The 18,427-nt window shown below is 41.7% G+C and overlaps 3 protein-coding genes across 3 annotated transcripts; 1 reads left to right on the top strand and 2 right to left on the bottom strand.

Moving 5' to 3' along the window:
• Nucleotides 1-2,420: 2,420 nt before the first annotated feature.
• On the bottom strand, nucleotides 2,421-6,009 carry LOC141606094 (uncharacterized). The gene is made up of 9 exons (XM_074425092.1): nucleotides 5,786-6,009; nucleotides 5,415-5,638; nucleotides 4,842-5,023; nucleotides 4,084-4,368; nucleotides 3,905-3,963; nucleotides 3,776-3,812; nucleotides 3,594-3,665; nucleotides 3,185-3,512; nucleotides 2,421-3,101 (listed from the first exon to the last, which is right to left on the bottom strand). The coding sequence occupies exons 1-9, from the start codon at nucleotides 5,901-5,903 to the stop codon at nucleotides 2,724-2,726; spliced, it is 1,683 nt and encodes a 560-aa protein (XP_074281193.1). The 5' UTR covers nucleotides 5,904-6,009; the 3' UTR covers nucleotides 2,421-2,723.
• A 39-nt stretch (nucleotides 6,010-6,048) lies between these two features.
• On the bottom strand, nucleotides 6,049-10,159 carry LOC141606095 (protein ALP1-like). The gene is made up of 2 exons (XM_074425094.1): nucleotides 8,691-10,159; nucleotides 6,049-6,151 (listed from the first exon to the last, which is right to left on the bottom strand). Exons 1-2 carry the CDS (start codon nucleotides 10,050-10,052, stop codon nucleotides 6,104-6,106), a joined length of 1,410 nt encoding a protein of 469 aa, XP_074281195.1. The 5' UTR covers nucleotides 10,053-10,159; the 3' UTR covers nucleotides 6,049-6,103.
• Nucleotides 10,160-11,763: 1,604 nt separating this feature from the next.
• LOC141608376 (zinc finger BED domain-containing protein RICESLEEPER 2-like) lies at nucleotides 11,764-12,591 on the top strand. Its single transcript, XM_074427737.1, has one exon. It carries the CDS (start codon nucleotides 11,764-11,766, stop codon nucleotides 12,589-12,591), a length of 828 nt encoding a protein of 275 aa, XP_074283838.1.
• The last annotated feature ends 5,836 nt before the right edge of the window (nucleotides 12,592-18,427 follow it).

The raw sequence follows: 18,427 nt of genomic DNA, 5'->3' as shown, positions 1-18,427 counted from the left end.
TTTTTAGTCAATGGTCAAAGATCCACCTTGTTAGTTTAATTACAGCACATAGATTATATATGATCATGATTGTAATCACCATCATAATTGAATCATAATCATGTATACATTCTTTGTTCCATTCCAACCATAAATTCTCAAGTCTTCCTACATTTAGAACTTGTTTTTTTAGATGAACTGAATTAAATGAAATGGAGTTAAATTGAGATGAAATAAAACTTTATTTGATGAGTAGAGTTGAGCTGAACTGCTGAACTAAATAGATGGAGCTGAGCTGGACTGATATAAGCTAAAATTAAACTAGAAAGAACATGATCTTAGTATAATTTGGACAAGTTTCTCTACTAATCTAAGTATCCAAGCATTCATGTCACAATGAATTTAATATTATTAACTAAAAAGAAAAGAAAAGTTCGCGTAGCTAAATGAGCTCACGAATATGAAATCTATAGGCGAAGTATCAACATACAAGTTGGTGATACAAAATTCAAAAGAAGCGACTAAATAGCCATAGTAATCGCAATAGTAGTGAACTAGTAAGGATGCAAGTTAACTACGAAAAAATTCAGCCAAAATTTTCTCCATTTCCTAAAAGGGATGGTCTATGTCTATTATACCGTCCAGATCGTCTTCTGGCGTCAACTAACATCTCTAGGTTTATGCATGATTGTAAAGAGACAATCAGTATAGAATAAAACTATTATCATATGATTCTTAGAGAGGAATTGGAGAGAAAAGAAATGGAGAAGATCTTTTTGCGAAAAAACTGTAGTTGTATCTTCCTAAATTAAATCACATAACATACATATAAGGATACAACACATACAATGATACAAACTTGATAAGAAATGATCAAAAGCAGAGGTAATAACAACAATAAGGATGCAAATAACTAAGAAGGTAGGTAAAAAATGCAGGAAATATTTAGGAAAAAATGAAAGAAAATAAATAAAAACAAGAAGGTAACATGTCGAGGTAGGAATGCAATAATCGGGGATCTCAATGCAAGTAACACAGTTTTCAGACACACAAAATTTGTTGTTTTATGAATATCAATTTAGTTAAGTTATAAGGTATAGTCCTTCACATGTGCATGCCCTTCCTTGCTAATTATATTTACAAGCTTAAACAGAGTCTTTTAGTGGTCATCAGAAAACCAACCGTCCTTCTATCTTAGTCAATTGAATTTTTATCTTTCCAAAAACAGATCATCAACAGTTCACTGCAATCTAATTAATTTAATTAATTAGAAATTTTGATACGGAGTACCTCCTTGTTATGTTGTTAACAAAATTAACTTAGGATGCTCCACGAAATTGATCAAGCTAAGGTTCCATACATGCAACTAGACATGCGACAGAACCATCTAGTTTCATTTAGTCATTATTTACACTTGTTAACAAGACAAAATTGATCGAGGTTCCATTCTCTGGCCTCCTCGAGAATGGAACCATCTCAATCAAAAATGTCTAAGTTGATGCCTGATGGTTAAAGATTCATTCAAAGGTTTAGTACCTTAATATACTCCCATCATGCGAAATTAAAGGCTTTCTTTACAAAAATGCATGAGGGGATCCCATAATTTAATTTGAAGTTAAAACCTCATAGTCATTGAAGGTATGATACAATGTAATAGAACACTCTCGACCAAAAGCCAAAACCGATAAATAGAAGGAAAATGAAAGGGTGTCACCGGGTGACATCCAATTTGGGCGTCACCCTCTCACATGGGATGAGTGGAGACCCGTTCAATAAAAAATGGTTGTGAGAGGGTAGCACCCAATTTAGACGCCACCCGGTGACGCCCTATCACTATCCGTAAAAAGGTTTGTCTTAATTCCTAAATCATCATTCTAAGGTTCACCTACTTGTGTTTATTGACTAATCACTCCTCAACAACAAAGATTTAGGACTCTAATAGCTTGTAAAAAGTAGTCTAGCTAGATGTTTTATTTGAATCGGCTCTCCTGAGAACACGAAACAATTGATTTAACCCATGAAAATGTGGCTACATCCCGACATCATAGCCTAAACCATGTCATTACCCAACCACAAATCAAGGTTTAATTACTATTTTAATGATAATATCATCAATTACAATGATAATAAGTGTATAATTTTGTCTATTTTTAATCCAAGTCGTTCTCTCATACCTTTAAACAAAATAACAAGGTCATTAAATTCTGATATCATGTAAGGAAACCATCTCAGTCAAAAATTAAGTTGATAGGACAATTATAATGTTTCAGTGCAAATCTCATATCACGGGTTAATTTAAAATTTTCGCAACATAATCGGTCACAATGGTTGAATGTTAATTTCATGACAAGTCTACATGATCAAATATTGAACTACTAATAACATATTTATAGAAAAATCAAAAATTCACCATCAAATTGGCTAGTAAAGACAAGATATTAGAGATTTCCTATCACAGTTCTTATCCAAAAGTGACTATAAATATTAAAGAAAGAGTAGGTCTCCCACGAGACGGTCTCAACATAAGACGAGAAAATGTTATAATAAAAAGAATGAGCAGGTGTTAGTCTAAGCTGATGCAATATCATACAGGAACAAAATGTACTACCAGAGTTGCAGTAAAACAATGGTGTTCACCTCAGTTGTCCACACTAAACATCTGTAAAATATAAGGACTGTACAATATACTCTCAATCACGGTATCGTCATAGTCCGTAGTATATCACAATAAATTCACCCTGTCTCTATTCGTCACTTCGAGGTTCATATTTATCAGCATTGAATTGCTTGGCATATACCCTATGTCTTCGTTCTCTGGCATATAGAACCCATAAAATCAAAGAACACATGACTCCCGCAGATACGAGTACTAGGCCAATATAGATCCACTGTGTATATTTCCTCAAACCAGGACAGTAATTTGTACTGAAGTTGCTGAAGGTACTGCGCACGAACGTGCAGTCTTGAACGTCCACCAGGAAGGGAGTGTAATGATACAATCCGAAGGCTACATTCTCTGCTGAATTCATTTGGCTGTATAATGTCGGTGTTAGCCTCCCTGTTGTCGTGCATATCTCATTCTTATTTACTCGTTTTGCCTCGCAAACATAGTTCTTCCACACCTGCATTAACCCAATTAAGGTAGTCAGTCGTCTTAGTGCCACACCTGCAAACATACTGACAACTGAATAGAGACGGGTGTTACCTGAGCAGCATTACCGAAGTCAACTTCACCTGGTTTACATGTTCGATTAGTTAGATCTTGATTGAGAGGACTGCAGAGATTGGGTACAAAAGGACCGGACTGGTTAAAGTTAAGTGGCGGAATTGTATTAGGCGCTGGATCAGAATTAGCGATAGTGCCAATCACTGTGTCTACCATCATGGTAAGTTGATATGTGACTTGTTTGGATCTCGTCAGGGTTAATTGCGCGGTTGCTTTGTCTACACATGGCAAAATGTCGTCCAACGCGGTATGTACTTGAGGGTTTTGGACCCATTGTTCCATTGCTATACAAGTGTCTGCAACTACACTGGTAGCACCCCAAGACGTCAGAACAGAATTCTTTAGACGAGAATGAAGAACTGAAAACGAATACAATCTAAAGACTTACTTGTGGAGAACCATAAAAATTCCACTCATGATGAATGTTAATGTTACCAGAATCCAACCAAGGATGATCAACCTGCAATAATCCAACGGAAAAAATATGAAATTATGAATTAATAAACAAGAAATTATCGACAAGGAGAAAAAAAACTGAACGTTTAGCGTAAAATCAAATAAAACACTTACGTGTACAGAAGACACTGCAAACCAAAAATCGACAACACTGAAACCATTAAACAATGCTAAGTTAGTACATATTAAAGAGACGTTACCAAATTAGTCAGATAGATTATAAGAAGAGGTAGATGTGCTCACAGAATCCAACAAATGCAACGGAAAGCATAACAGCAGCAAGAATTATCAAGATCAACCTCCTGCATTAAGTTGCAAGATATGAATAAAATTTGCAGGTTGCTTCGTATTCATGACTGGGGCCTGAGGTTCGAATTTGCACCCAGAAAAAAGGTGACGGCATTAAAAACTTGGATACTTACACTTGGTCTAAGACCCTCTGTATCTTTTTGGAATTATCCTCAGTTTTGACTTGAAGGGTATTAGCAGCATTCCGTAGCTTCGTCTGAACATCACTAATCTGATTCTGGATCATTTCTGGTAATACCATTTCCCCCACCCCTATGGCTTTGGCATCAGAGAGATAGTCCGAGACATTGTTTAGGTTATCAACTGTATAATCCGCCTGACTCACAACATAACGCAGCGTTTTTGTTGTACTCGTATGAAACTTTGCCTGCCCAGTGTAAAGAAAGATGCACCCAACACTGCCATAAAAAAGATTCAGTTTAACAAAATTCCATAGCTGAACAAAAGCAGTAACTTCCAGGTAATCAGGTAATGAATGCAAAATCAATTTTACAATTCTCGTTTCACTAGTTTTACGCAATGAACAGAATAGATACTGAATATTATAAACAGCACAAAGTTACGAGAAGTTTTTGGTGAATTATGTCATGTTTTTTGTGATGCCTATAGAAATCTTGATCTAAAAGATACAAGCTATTGACTCAACCTTCCATCGAAACTGAGTTTTTGGCGGGGTGTTCAAATAGTCACATACTCACATGTATGGAAACTCTTCTGAAAGGAAACAAAAAGATCTGAGTTTTGTCGAGTTTAATGTACATAAGATCACCTATGGGATTCAGTAATGATTTGTTCTTTATTATTGTGAAGCAACATATTATTGATGTAAATCTTGATGCAAATAAAACAGAAGGTTGGGGAAATGACTTACATAGCGGCAACAGTAAAAAGAACCAGGAAAATGAGTGAAAGTGCATAGCAAACTCGAGAATAACCATATGGTGCTTTTCTACAACAACAATAATACAGGCAAGAGCATATCAGAGATAGCCCAAAGATCACAAACCACACTGCTGCAACAATAAAGAATGGTGCCGCCGTGTAAGCCACAGACTGCATCCAGAATACAACGTCAAGGTTAGGAGATGAACCATTATTAGAACTCTTCCTGAATTAAACTTGAAAAACAGATGATATACTGTTAAAAAAAATACTATACCGATAAAGAAAACGGAATACATAAAACCACTACTGACAGTCTAAAATCAGCCAAAAACCATGATCAAATTCACCAAAATAATTTTTTCAAAAATTTAAGGATCGAAGAAACACAGCAGACAATTAAGGAACAATATCAAATTCAGACAACAAAGAACATAAACTAGAATTGCGTTCAAGCATTATCTGTGATTTCCGATTAGTCTCTTGTGAGACCGTTTTACAATAACATAGTGTGAATAACCTATTTGATCATCACCATTGCAATAATTTTAAAAAAACTTACAGTCCAGTAATGTTTATTGCTGATATTCCATCCACCAGTGTAATGTTTGAAGTCATCAAGTGGGTCTTGCCTATTTGTGTTCTTGGCAGCCAAAATCAATGGAGATGATTTATTTGCTGCATTTTCAGCAGTAAACCTCCTCTTATTTACATCATTTATATGATCATTTTCTTTCCATCTCATCAACCCGTCGACTTTTCTTCCATCGTGCTCATTTATCTCCTCTGCACATATTCCACCCCAGAAAAAGTCAGAAATTTTTCCTACAAACTACGACAATAATAACATTACTCCAGTGCCTCCAGGTTCCTGCAAAAGTGCAAATTGCAGGGCATACTAAAAGAAAACAACTTTAGAGTAAGTAAACAAACCCGGAAAAGGAGAAGCTTGTGAATCATGAAGGGCGTTGGAAAAAGTCAAGAAAAAGAAGAAAAATATACAGAAAATGAGGAAAGAAAACAGGAATTTTGAGTTAGAAACACATTGCATGATGATGTTGAATGATAAGTACTGTAGTATTTCTTGATCAACTTATTTTCTTGTCTGAAAGAATTAGAATTAAAAGAGACAAGAAATGAAGAAATTGTCAGTAAGAAGACTAGTTAAAACTTGGAACGTTGAAGCATGAAGTTGAAGAAGAATGTTGATGATTCTTGTCGCGTGTACGTTAATGTCTGGGTAATTTCTGATTATTGTTTGTTTATGCTCCTCATGACGTCCTTTAATGTTGATGTTGACTGCATTTCAAAAAAAAAAAAATTAATTACTTTTTCGCATTTTACCAGTTGATCTAGCTGACGTTTGTTCAAAATTCTGCTCATTAACATACGGTTAGGTAACTTCATGATTGGAGTAAGAGAATTCTTACCACTTAAGCTAACTTTTGTTCTCATATCTGTTACACGGTTGATTGCGTATTAGGTTAACTAAACTACAAGTTAAGATACATATTTTGGTTGATTAGGGAAGATATCTATTAACCTTCCACATGGGTGAAAGTATTCATCAATCAAGTTCACAAAACCTTTGATTAAGTCGTAACTTTGTACATACTTTTTCTAAAGACCAAGTAATTAAAGTATTTGATGGTATTGCATTCACGTCAGCCTTATTACAAATGGCACAATAATTAAACAAAGGCTAGTATGTTTTAACAAATGTCCGTTAGAATTTATCAAACAATCTTGGTCATCATTATGTTCAATTGAATATTACGTTACCTGATTGTGACCTCATTGTTTTAAAGACATACAAATATATGGTACAAATCTGAGATATCTCGAAAACGTGTTCGGTTGTATCAACTCCGCTCCTCAAACACGCACACAAATCCGTAGCTTTATTACGTATTATATACGAGTAACACTGTCTCATTGCGTAACCACCTCCTCTTTTCCTACATTGGCCAAAACCGTTTCACAAGAGACGGTAACAGAGAATTGTTCTTCCTTTTATTCCGCAACAGTTATTTTTTACCCACAAATTCTCATTGAAGACGGACACTATCTGTCACAAGCTAAAGACGGATAGTGTCTCTCTCACAATATGCAAGTGGCACTATCCATGGGGTGCTCCATTTCCTCCCCACTTGCCCTCCCACTTGCCTTATCGTGAGAGGGGCACTATCCCACAAGACGCTTTGTTTTTTACCACAACAGGAGATTGACAAAGCACAGTACAAAAAGTTGCTTGTAGTTGCTTTTGCAGCAAAACTCAAAATCCGGAAGTAGTATTGGCTCAAAGCCATCTGCAAGATATGCATTCAAAGCTTTATTTGATACTCCCTCGTCTCCATCATTTGTTTAACATTGATTAAAATACCCCTCACAAAGAATAAACAAGGTAAGCAAATGATCGGGACGGAGGGAATACATTTGAGGACACATATAACAGCTTCTTGGGTCTTGAGTTTGGAATCAACATTGTTCAGAACTAACAATGTTTACTGATTTACTCGATGCTTGATCAGCCCAAAACTTCTGGTTTAGGAGATGTCAAAGTAGAACAAAAAGAGATGCACATGCAGCCACAACAGCAGAGACTTTAAAATTTAGGAAACAGAACATCTAACCTCAGGCTTCAGAAATCGGTCCTGACTCGATTGTTTACCTTTGATTAAACTTTAAACTGAAAGATATCTTCACAAGTTCTGCTTTTCACCGTAGAAACCCTCTATAAATCCAAAATTTATAACGTTTGTAAGTTGAAGTTTCATCAAAAGATCAAAGACTTTCCAAGTTCCGGAATTCCCATAGCGTTTTATTCCTAAGAGCTCAATCGTGAAACATCGGAACAAACCGTACAAACCAGCTCCTCACAAATTCAATCTTTGTTTTCCCTAGACTAGATTTTCCTCAGCGATCAGTTTGCGTAGCCAGGTTGGTTGGCATGGGCATTCACCATCCAACTTACAAGGAAATATGATCTCTCTATTGTCTAAGCATTAAATTCCTCTCGCGACTACAGCAAAGTAATTATTATTCCTTATAAGCTACGGAGTATTAATTACTTCACAACTTCAATACCAGACAACCTAGGACCACGCATTTTACTCTGTTATCCACCCAACAGTAATAGGCATTTTAAACAGTTTGGGAGTGGTAATGATATACAGTGCCAGTGTCTTAAAGCAGCTTCTATGCCCATGTCTTACCCAAGTGACAACAAAACTGCAATTAAGAATCATGTCAAGTTCTTCCGCTCTTTAGTCAAGGTTACCCCATATGATCACAACAACGAAACAAAATGAGTCGAACAATGCCTCTCATACTCTCAGTACACCTTGCTAAGGTCTTGTTCCAGGCTTTCATGAAGAACGTTGTTCGTGAGGAAGCTTCGAATTGTAGAGACTTAGTATAGAATTACAAAGCAGTAGTGTCACAATATTGTGACCCAGAGATATCCTAAAAGTTGTTCTAGAATTTCCCTTCGTATAGGCTCAGCCTTCAGCAACTAACACGTATTAACCAAAATATCAAATCACCATTTCGTTTCATATTAAATACGAACCATTAAGATGCTCTACAAAGTAAGTTATTTACCAGAATAGTATGTTTCTTACAAGTAACGACACGTTATCTTTCCGTAATGATCAAGGTCAACCAAAATAACACATCACTGTCGTTCTGATTAAATACTCAAACAAAAATGAACCGAATCGTTATCCTTCCCTAGAGATACATTAGATAACTAACTATACGTTAGAACAAGAACAATCTAATCTAAATTCTACATGGATTAGGAAACTAAAAACTAATTATCCCTAGCTTTGCTTACCTGGTTGAGATGCAATGCCAGCAAGTCCCTAATTTTCGCGGCACTCTCACTAGCCTCCCCATCAGAAACCGACATTTCCTCTACCTCCTCGACACTCCCTACATCTACATCGGGTAGCATTTCACCGTGCTTCAACAAAAAATTATTCAACAAACAAGCGGTAGTAATAATAAAAGGCAAAAACTCAACAAACTCGTCTTTCCACCTCCTATTAAGCAACTGCCAATTCGCTCGAACCCTCCCAAATGCCACTTTAACAAACCCCATTCCCCTCCTATGCACCTCATTAAACTTCATTTCACTCGAACTCAAACCCTCACCCGTCCCCACAAAGGGTGTAACAACCCATGGCAAACTACGGTACCAAGACTCCCCCAAAATGTACTGTGGCACCGAATGTCCGTCAAATAACTCAACCTCAGGACCATTTAACAACTCCTTTGACTCCTCCACAGCTGAATACAGTCTAGATTGTCGTAAAACCGACACAGGCGAAAAGATACTAGGCCAACCGGTGGAAACATCTAAGAATCTTCCATCAGAATCAACCAATGCTTGAACAATCAAAAACCCATCTTCCCCCAACACCTCCCCATTTTCCTCAATCCCAAATTTCTCAAACCCTAAAACCCCACAACAATTCAACATCAAAATATCATTAATGAAATTACCAAAATACCCTCCTAAATCAGCGCAAATTACCTTACATACTGTGTAAAACGCTCTACAAGCGTCTTTAGACGAAAAACCGAACCGCCTACCGATAAAGGAGAAAGATGCGGAGTGTGCGAGCCGATAAAGCGCGCAACCGAGCGCGAAATGCGGCGGGATATCCGGAAGTGCGGAGGAGAGAGAATGTGATAACGTCGAACTGAGAAGAGAGAAGGTTGGTTTTGACATGCGGAAGGTTTGGGCCCACCTGGGGTCGGAATCCGTGATTGAGGATAATACGAAGCGCTCGAACCATGGAGACGACGGCGAGGAGAGTGAAACTTGGGGCGGTGGAAGCGGTGGAAGCGGTGGAGGGGACGGCGAGGGGAGAGAGAGGAGGGAGCGGAGGTGGGAAAGCGCGGCGGAGGTAGAGGAGAGGGAGGAATGAAGGGAGAGGGTGAGGGATGGGAGGAGGAGAGTGTCGTGAGTTTGGAGGAAGGTGTTTGCGGCGGAGATGGCGGTGGTGACGTCGGATATGAGGGGTGGGAGTGTTGTTACACGGTAGTTGATGCGGTGGGGATGAGTGTGGTGGTCAGTGGGAGTTGTGGTTGTGGTAATGGTGGTGGAGAGGGAGGGAGTTTTGCGTTTTTTAGTGGCGGCGGTGGGAGTGCGGCGTTTGGTGGGAGTGTTGCGTTTTGGGGTGGCAGCCATGTTTGGGTTGGATTGAGTGGAGTTGGGATCAATGCATTTTGGGAAAGGTTTCCTGAATTAATTGGGGATCTATCCGAGTTCGTTGGCTGATGCATGTAGCAAAGACGGTTTTATGCCCAAGTAAAATGTTTACTGCGGAAATCAGAACCATCAAATATTCGATAGCTTTTCAAAAATTGGCTAGTATTAAGGGTGTTTTATATACGGATTTCACTAAATATTACACTTGTTTGACGATTTTATTCCTCTTATTTTTTCAACCCCAGTTCTTTCATCATTAGCCACCACCTCGCCGGCCTCTCCAACCTTTCGCCCGCTATATCATCATCGTGTGTTGCCGAGCAGGACCATGTCCTCGACCTCACCGTCGCTGGCGCTCTTCCATATATTGATCAATGGTCACGAGTTGAAGGAAAATAACTAATAGAGTATATGTTATACGCCTAAACCCAGTTATGTGAGATCAAAATTTTGCAATGTTATAATGATTTTGCCTCCTTTTAATGCAAGTTCAGAAGGTACAAATTGGAATAATGGATATATGAATAGAAGGAACGGAAGTACCTAAGTTGGGTTCATTCGCCGAGACTCTAAAAGATAATTTTGATAAACTCAATTAGTTTTGTTTCGGGTATGAAGGCACGAGACGAAAATAATACAATAACGACATGCTTTAAATGCTTGAATGTTTATCGGACATGAGGTCATTTGTCTTGCTTCCATCCCGTTTGCCTTTCACGTGAACTACGCAACAAACCTAGCCCCAATGGTCTCCGAGAAAAGCCCCTCTGATCTGATGCTTAAGTGAAGTTTTATGCTTCTCTTGGTCGATCAAATTCCTAATGAGGAGTTATTTGTGCCGACTAGAGATAAGTGAGATCATTTGGAGAGTCAGAAACGAGTTACCTCTTTTAGGGAATAGTAAATGGTATTTATAAGAAGTAGATGTACAGACAAGACTCCACACGTGGCAGTTCCATGAGTCCCATTTCGTACTTCCGACCAATGGTCAGAGGCAGTTAGCTCCCATGAACAAATCGAAATTTATCCTTGACTCGGTACAATGGGTCTGACGGGTGGTCGGGTAAGGCATACTCAACAAACCTGACTTGAGACGAGGAGTAGAAAATTGGCTTGGTAGTTCATGCGCCTCGTCAAAGTGACGCAGGAATGGTAGTTTATGCGCCTCATAAAAGTATGTCTCGTCATACCATAAGAAGTGATTCTTTTAATGTGTATGAGAATGAAAAAAAGAAGCTGAAATTGTTGTTGAAAGGTGTCGAGAAAATTTCTTTTACCACTGATCTATGGAAATCAAAACCTCAAAAGATTGAGTATATGGTCCTAACGGTCATTTTGTTGATTCTGAGTGGAAACTCCAAAAAAGGGTCTTGAATTTTGTTCACGTACCTCCTCCTCGAAAGGGAAGAGACATAGCGAATTGCATATTCAAATGCTTAAAAGAGTGGGATATAGAGAATAAAGTAAGTATTTTTCCTATATTATTTCATTATTCTTATAGTTTTCATGAACATTACTTGTATACCTTATTATCTTTTTTTTTTCTTTTGTAGGTTTTCACTATTTCAGTTGATAATGCTTCAGCTAATGATACTTGCATTCAAGTTCTTAAGACACTTTCCCTCTCACTAAAAGGTTGATTTGTGGTGGTAAGTTGTTCCATGTTCGTTGTGCACATATTTTGAACATTATGGTACAACATGGTCTGAAAAAAGTGAAGACTATTATCGCTAATGTTCATGATAGTGTTGATTACATTAATCAAAGCGATTCACGCCTTCAAAAGTTTACTGAGCTTGTACAACAATTCAACCTTAAAGAAAGAAGATTGGTTCTTGAATGCAAGACTCGTTGGAATTCCATTTATGAAATGTTAGCTTGTGCAATCAAGTTCAAAAAGGTGTTTGCAAGGCTAGCTCAAGAAGACCATCGTTATACGTATTGTCCTAGTGAAGAAGATTGGGCAAAAACTGAAAAGTTGATTGAGATATTAGCAGTGTTTAATGATACAACCAACATTATATCAGGATTTGAGTACCCCACTTCTAATTTGTTTCTCGCTGAAATTTATAGAATCAAAGTGTTGTTGGATAAAAATTTCAAATCTTCTGATGCTTTTGTTAAGGGTTTGGTTGAAAATATGAAAGAAAGGTTTGATAAATATTGGGGCGAGTGTAATTTCCTTATGGCTATTGGATCCGTGTTGGATCCTCGGTTGAAGATGAAGGCTGTGGAGATTACTTTTCGAAAGATGTTCCCATCTGAAGTATTTCGAGATAATATCCATAAAGTGAAAGACACATTGTATGAGTTATATAAGGAATATGTCACCATGTATTCTCCTAAAGGGCAAAGTGATAAAGATGAAAGTAGCTCTTCTGCCAGTGTAAGGAGCAGTGTAAGGAGCAACACTCCAGGATTGTCTGAACTTTTAAGAGCAGTGAGAAGTGAGGATACGATTGAGTCTAGGAAATCTGAAATAGATGATTATCTTGATGAGGGGTGTTATGTTCCTTAAGAGGACGAGTATTTTGATGCCTTACAGTGATGGAAGGATAAATCAATGAGGTTCCGTATATTATCCAAGTTGGCAGCTGATATCTTAGCCGTTCTCATTACCATTGTTGCCTCTGAGGCAACTTTTAGTGCTGGTAGCAGAGTTATTGATCCGTATCGTGCCTCGTTGAAAATGGATACAGTACAAATGTTGCTATGCACAGGCTGGCAATTGGCGTCGATCATTACATGGATTGAAACGAAAGAATAAGGTAACAACAATAATGTATTTTATTTACTTCAATTACTTTAATTAAGCTATTGTTTGAGTTTTGAATGCTTTTTTTTTTTCAGAACAAAAGCGAGGATCAACCAAAGAAAATTCGACTTCCACTTCCGTAGGTTAATTAAGTGCTTGATGGGGTTATATTCATTCAAATTTCATATAGTACTAAATGACTAAACCGGTTTCTTTTCGTTATAAACTTATTTGTGCAATGTAAATATTTTTGTTGTAAGTGTTGCGATGAAATCCACGAGGCTATGATGGATGGTCTGTAGAAGAAGAATGAGATATGAGAAGATAAGAAAGGCCAAAAGATGGTTTTGTTATGGATTATCTTTTTTTGACGTTTTTAATAAAGTGTAGTCATTCTAGTCAACAACATAGTATTTACTTATATCAAAATAACGTAGAAAGACTTGTATTACGATTATTTTCACTCAAACTAGTTAATTTATTGTATTATGCATGAACTCGTTTGTAACTTGTAAGAATTGTTATGCTTTAATTAAATAAACTAAAGTGGCTAAGTAAGAACTAAGCTTAAGTACATTAAAGCGTAAGTTTGCGAGCCGAGCTCATTACGAGCCAAAATTTTAGCAGTTCACGAGCCACGAGCCGAGCTCGAGCCACTCTTCACATGTCGAGCTCGAGCTCGAGCCTAGGATATTCAAGCTCGAGCTCGAGCTCGAGCTCGAGCTGAGCACACCTTCCCCTTTTCCGAGCTCGAGCCGAGCACCCCTGGGCTCGCACTTGGCTCGGCTCGTTAGCACCCTAGTTGCGCCACTTCCAAGCCTGTTCTTTCTGTCTTCTACATTTCATTATCGTAGCTCATTAAACAATATCAAATCAACTACTAATCCTTGTTATCACTATAATCAATAGCTAAAATCAATTAAAATCCTAATAAATAATATTTTTGATGGGGCATATTCTGCACCGCTGACCAAGTCAACATATTGAACGAGGTCAAAGATATCCACAGCAAGCCAATGACTTAGACATCCCAGCCGATCGCCTTTCGGCTGCCCGCCACTGGGTCTCGGCATGGCAACCTACCAAAGGGGCACATACCCGCGTACTCATATCCAAGAACCCTCGGCATGGAGTCAACCAGGCTCGCCGGCCTGCCATAGGTCCCTCGGCCGAGGGTAGATCAGTCTTTCCACCTGCTATGCCACTTGGCCCACTTGGCCACTACATGACAAAAGGTGAAAGTCTATAAATACTCCTCAATCCTCATTGAGGAAGGGATCCAGAATCTAACCTAAGAACCACTTAAATTGGTATTATCTCTCTCATCTCTCTACAATACACGTCATCAAGCTACATCCTACTTAATCACAGTAAGTTCACTGACTAGAGCGTCGGAGTGAGTACGCTTGGCACAAAGCCAAGCCCTCGGTTTGCTCATTGTTGCGGGAGAGGCCGAGGAGAGCGATCAAGGCTAGAAGAGGCATTATTCGACAAAGCTAGCGTGGTAAACAAACACGCTTTCGGAATTCTTACCCGGAACAATTGGCGCCGTACGTGGGGAAACGAGATACTAGAAGCTAGTCATTCCCTAAAAAAAAAAAAAAAAAAAAAAACCCACCCAAAAAGCTAAGAAGATGTCAAAAGAACAAGAGGTGTTCGAATCGAAGAGCCCCTCCACCGAGAGGATACCGTCCACAGTGCTCGGGTTGTGCGGCCCTCCACCACCGGATAATTCAACCGGAGTTCGGGATGCCAATAATGCCAGATACGCCGCTGCCCGCCGACCAGGTCACTGTCATGGGGCGTGTGGTTGATGCAGCAAAGCTGAAGCAGCTCCTGGACCTGATTGTCAGCGCGCCGGCTCACACTGTCACACCGACAAGAGCGGCGGGACCCGTCCAGGAAGCTAGGGCCCAAAAGGTGACTCCGAGAAACCTGAACGAAGCACTAAGAGAGGCTGAGCCTACCAAGACGCCGGGGGAGCCCAGAGTGTCAGTGGTAGAACTAAGCCCTTCCCGCACTCGCGGAAGGACGATGTCGCCGCGACGCCCACGAGGCATGCCCCAGACGAGCGAAAGGAGTCCGACTCAACAGAGTCGGAGAAGGAGCCCGACTCACCAGAGTCGAAGAAGGAGTCCGACTCACCAGAGTCGGAGAAGAAGCCCTTCCCGCCACGGGGAGAGGGGCCGGACTAGGGATGCGAGGAGCCGATCGCCGCGTGTCATTAGACACGTGGTCAGACAGCCCCTCAGTGCCTACGTCCTAGAGACCTGTGTACCGCCAAAGCTAAAGCTACCGTCTATATCATACAAAGGAGAGGGCGACCCAACCGATCATGCCGAGGCTTTCGAGTCTCACATGTCGGTGTGGGAGCAACCCGACGAGGCAGTGCCGAGTTTTCCCAACGACCTTGGTTGGAATGGCGCAAAGTCGGTACAAGGGATCGCCCGATGGGTCGGTATACTCCTATTCCGACCTAAGAGACGCGTTTTTGGCCCAGTACTCTACCAATAAAAGGAGAGCCGTTGAGACATCGGATCTCCTGACCATCAGGCAGGAGGGAGGCGAGTCACTCCGAAGCTATGTGAAGAGGTTCGATGCCAGGGTTCAGCAGATTAGGGAGCGAACAAACGAACTAGCGGCCTTCGACCGATGAAAGGCCTCCCCGGAGGGGACTTGAAAAACGAGCTCATCAAGTGCGGTGGCTCGAGCCTTGAGTCCGCCAGAAATTGGCCGACCAGGCCATTAAGGTCGAAGACTATCACAAAATATGGGTAGGCCACGGCGAGGCCGGCACTCGAAAGAAAGAGCCACCGGGAGGACAAGCCGGATGAAGGGCGCCGTGACAATAATAGGTCGCGGACCGACGGACCCGCCAGAAGCGAGAACCCGGCGGACGCCGGGGAGTTCAGTCCGTACTACCATAAGAAGTACAAAGATCACACCCCCTGGTTGTATCGGCCGCCGAGGTCTTCTCCCGAGAGAAACGAGGGGCGAAGTGGGAAAGGCCCCCAAACCTAGGGGGGACGGTGACACGAGCCTGTATCTTTGTGAGTACCACGGCCACACCGGCCACTTAACAACGACCGCCGGCATTTGAAGAATGCCATTGAGGAGCTGATCCGAAAAGGGAGCCTCGGCAAATATGTTGCCGGAGGCCAAAAGACTAACACCGGTGGCTCAGATAAAAAATCCGTCTTTCAACGGATAGGAACAATTCATGTTGTCATCGGGGGAAACGAGAACGGCGGATCCGCTCACGGGCACAAAAGGCACCTGAACGAATCAGATCGGCCGTCAACTTCGTGCCCACTACGGCGCCCGCGCTTCCAACATCCCGAACATAACTATTGGGAAGAAGGACTACGAAGGAGTCATCGCCCCACATAGCGACCCACTCGTAGTCCACTTAGACATAGCTAACCACCTGGTCATGAGATGCCTGATTGACACGGGTGCTTACACGAACATCATGTTCGGGGAGTGCTTTACGGGGCTCGGCCGAAAATTGCGGACCTTAGCCCATGCACCAACCCATTGTACAGCTTCTCCGGGGCAGCTTGGTCCCCGGGGTCTATCAAGTTACCGGTGATGTTCGGCCGGCCCGACGCGGCCAAGAATGTGATGTCCGAGTTCGTGGTCATCGACGGCTCATCCGCATACAACGTTCTCATCGGTCGTGTCACCCTGAGTGAGGCCGATCTTTGTAATGTCCATCCGGGCCCCGACAACGATGTATGTCTCGGACCGCGGGGAGGTTCATAAACTCGTCTCAAAGAACGAAAAAGACGAGGTGGTCAACGTCCAAATATTGGCGGAGGATGCAATATGCAATCCTTCAAAGTGGCAAAGAAAGAGGAAAAAGGGAAGAACCCATCCTTAAGACAGGAGGACGAACCGATGAGCACCAACCACGTCGCCATGGTCGAAGGGGCGGAGACCGAACAGATAGAGATTGATCCGGGACGCACCGTGATCGCTTCGGTGTCGGCCTGGAACCAAAATTCAGGGCCGATCTCCTAGACCTCGCCGAGAAAGAACAAAGACGTCTTTGCGTACTCACCGCCGAGATGCCAGTGTAAGCCGAGAAGTCATCGTTCACAAGTGAACGTTCTCCCAGCGCCGCCCCGTGAAGCGAGAGGGTGAGAAACTCCTCGGCCGAAAAGGAAGATGCCATCAAGGCCGAGGTTGATAAGTTGTTAGATGCAGGCTTTATCATCCCTTGTACGTACACCGAATGGCTAGCTAATGTTGTAATGGTTAAAAAGTCATCGGGGGGGTGGAGGATGTGTGTTGATTTTACGCAACTTAATAAAGCATGCCCGAAAGATTGCTACCCCTTGCCTCGGATAGATAGCTTAATAGACGCAACGGCAGCTACACAATGCTTGAGCGAGCTCGCTCGACGCCTTTTCGGGATACCATCGGTATTCATGGCAAAGGAAGACATGCCTAAATGCGCATTCATCACCATACACGGCACCTACATGTACAAAATGATGCCGTTTGGTTTGAAAAATGCCGGCGCGACTTACACAAGACTGGTGGACAAAATATTCCAAAATCAAAAAGGGCGAAACATTGAGGCCTACGTCGACGATGCTATTGTCAAGAGCAAGTCTGACGGCGAGCACTTAGCCGATTTACACGAGACATTTTGTTCACTAAGGAAATACAAGATGAAGCTTAACCCGACAAAATGCAACTTCGGTGTCCGGGCCGGCAAATTCCTCGGCGTGCTTGTTAGCGCCAGGGGAATTGATGCCAATCCAGAGAAAGTCCAAGCAATTCTCGACCTGCCGGAGCCGAGGAACCGCAAAGAGGTTATGATACTGACCGGAAGGATGGCGGCCCTTGCCCGTTTTATCTCTCGGTCAGCCGACAAGAGCACCCCTTTCTTCAAAGTGTTGAAGGGGAATAAAGACTTTTGCTGGGGGGGGGAACAAAGCACGGCTTTCAAACAACTGAAAGCCCATCTGCAAACTCTCCCGACCCTGTCCAGACCGACGCTGGGGGAAACGCTATATCTATACTTAGCAGTAACCTCGGCCACGGTCAGTGCCGTGATCGTCAGAGAAGAAAACAAGCAGCAGCACCCAATCTACTTTATCAGCCATACACTGTTGCCCGCCGAGCAAAACTACCCGCTGATTGAAAAAGCAGCCTTTGCCGTGGTTGTTGCCGCAAGGAAGTTGAAACCCTACTTCGACGCACATCCCATGACGGTCTTAACCGACCAGCCGTTGGAGAAAACACTGGAAAAATTCGAACAGTCAGGCAGACTAATCAAATGGGCAGTGGAGCTATCTGGCTTCGGCATTCAATACAAACCGAGGCCTTCGATAAAGGGGCGGCGCGCGGACTTCTTGGCCGAGTGCACGTATCGGGAAGAGTCGTGTCCCGGCATGTGGGAGGTATATACCGATGGATCCTCCACAACGAACGGCTCGGGAGCCGGCATCCTTATCATCGGCCCAAACGGGACGAGTTCGAGTACGCTTTGAAGTTTACCTTCTCGACCTCAAACAACGAATCCGAATATGAGGCGGTGATAACCGGAGTTGAGTTAGCCGAGAGCCGGGGCGTAACACATCATTTT

This window comes from Silene latifolia, chromosome 10, assembly GCF_048544455.1.
Source record: "Silene latifolia isolate original U9 population chromosome 10, ASM4854445v1, whole genome shotgun sequence".
Lineage (NCBI taxonomy): Eukaryota > Viridiplantae > Streptophyta > Magnoliopsida > Caryophyllales > Caryophyllaceae > Silene > Silene latifolia.
Note: the sequence above shows the minus strand (reverse complement) of the source record. Positions and strands in the feature narration are given on the sequence as shown.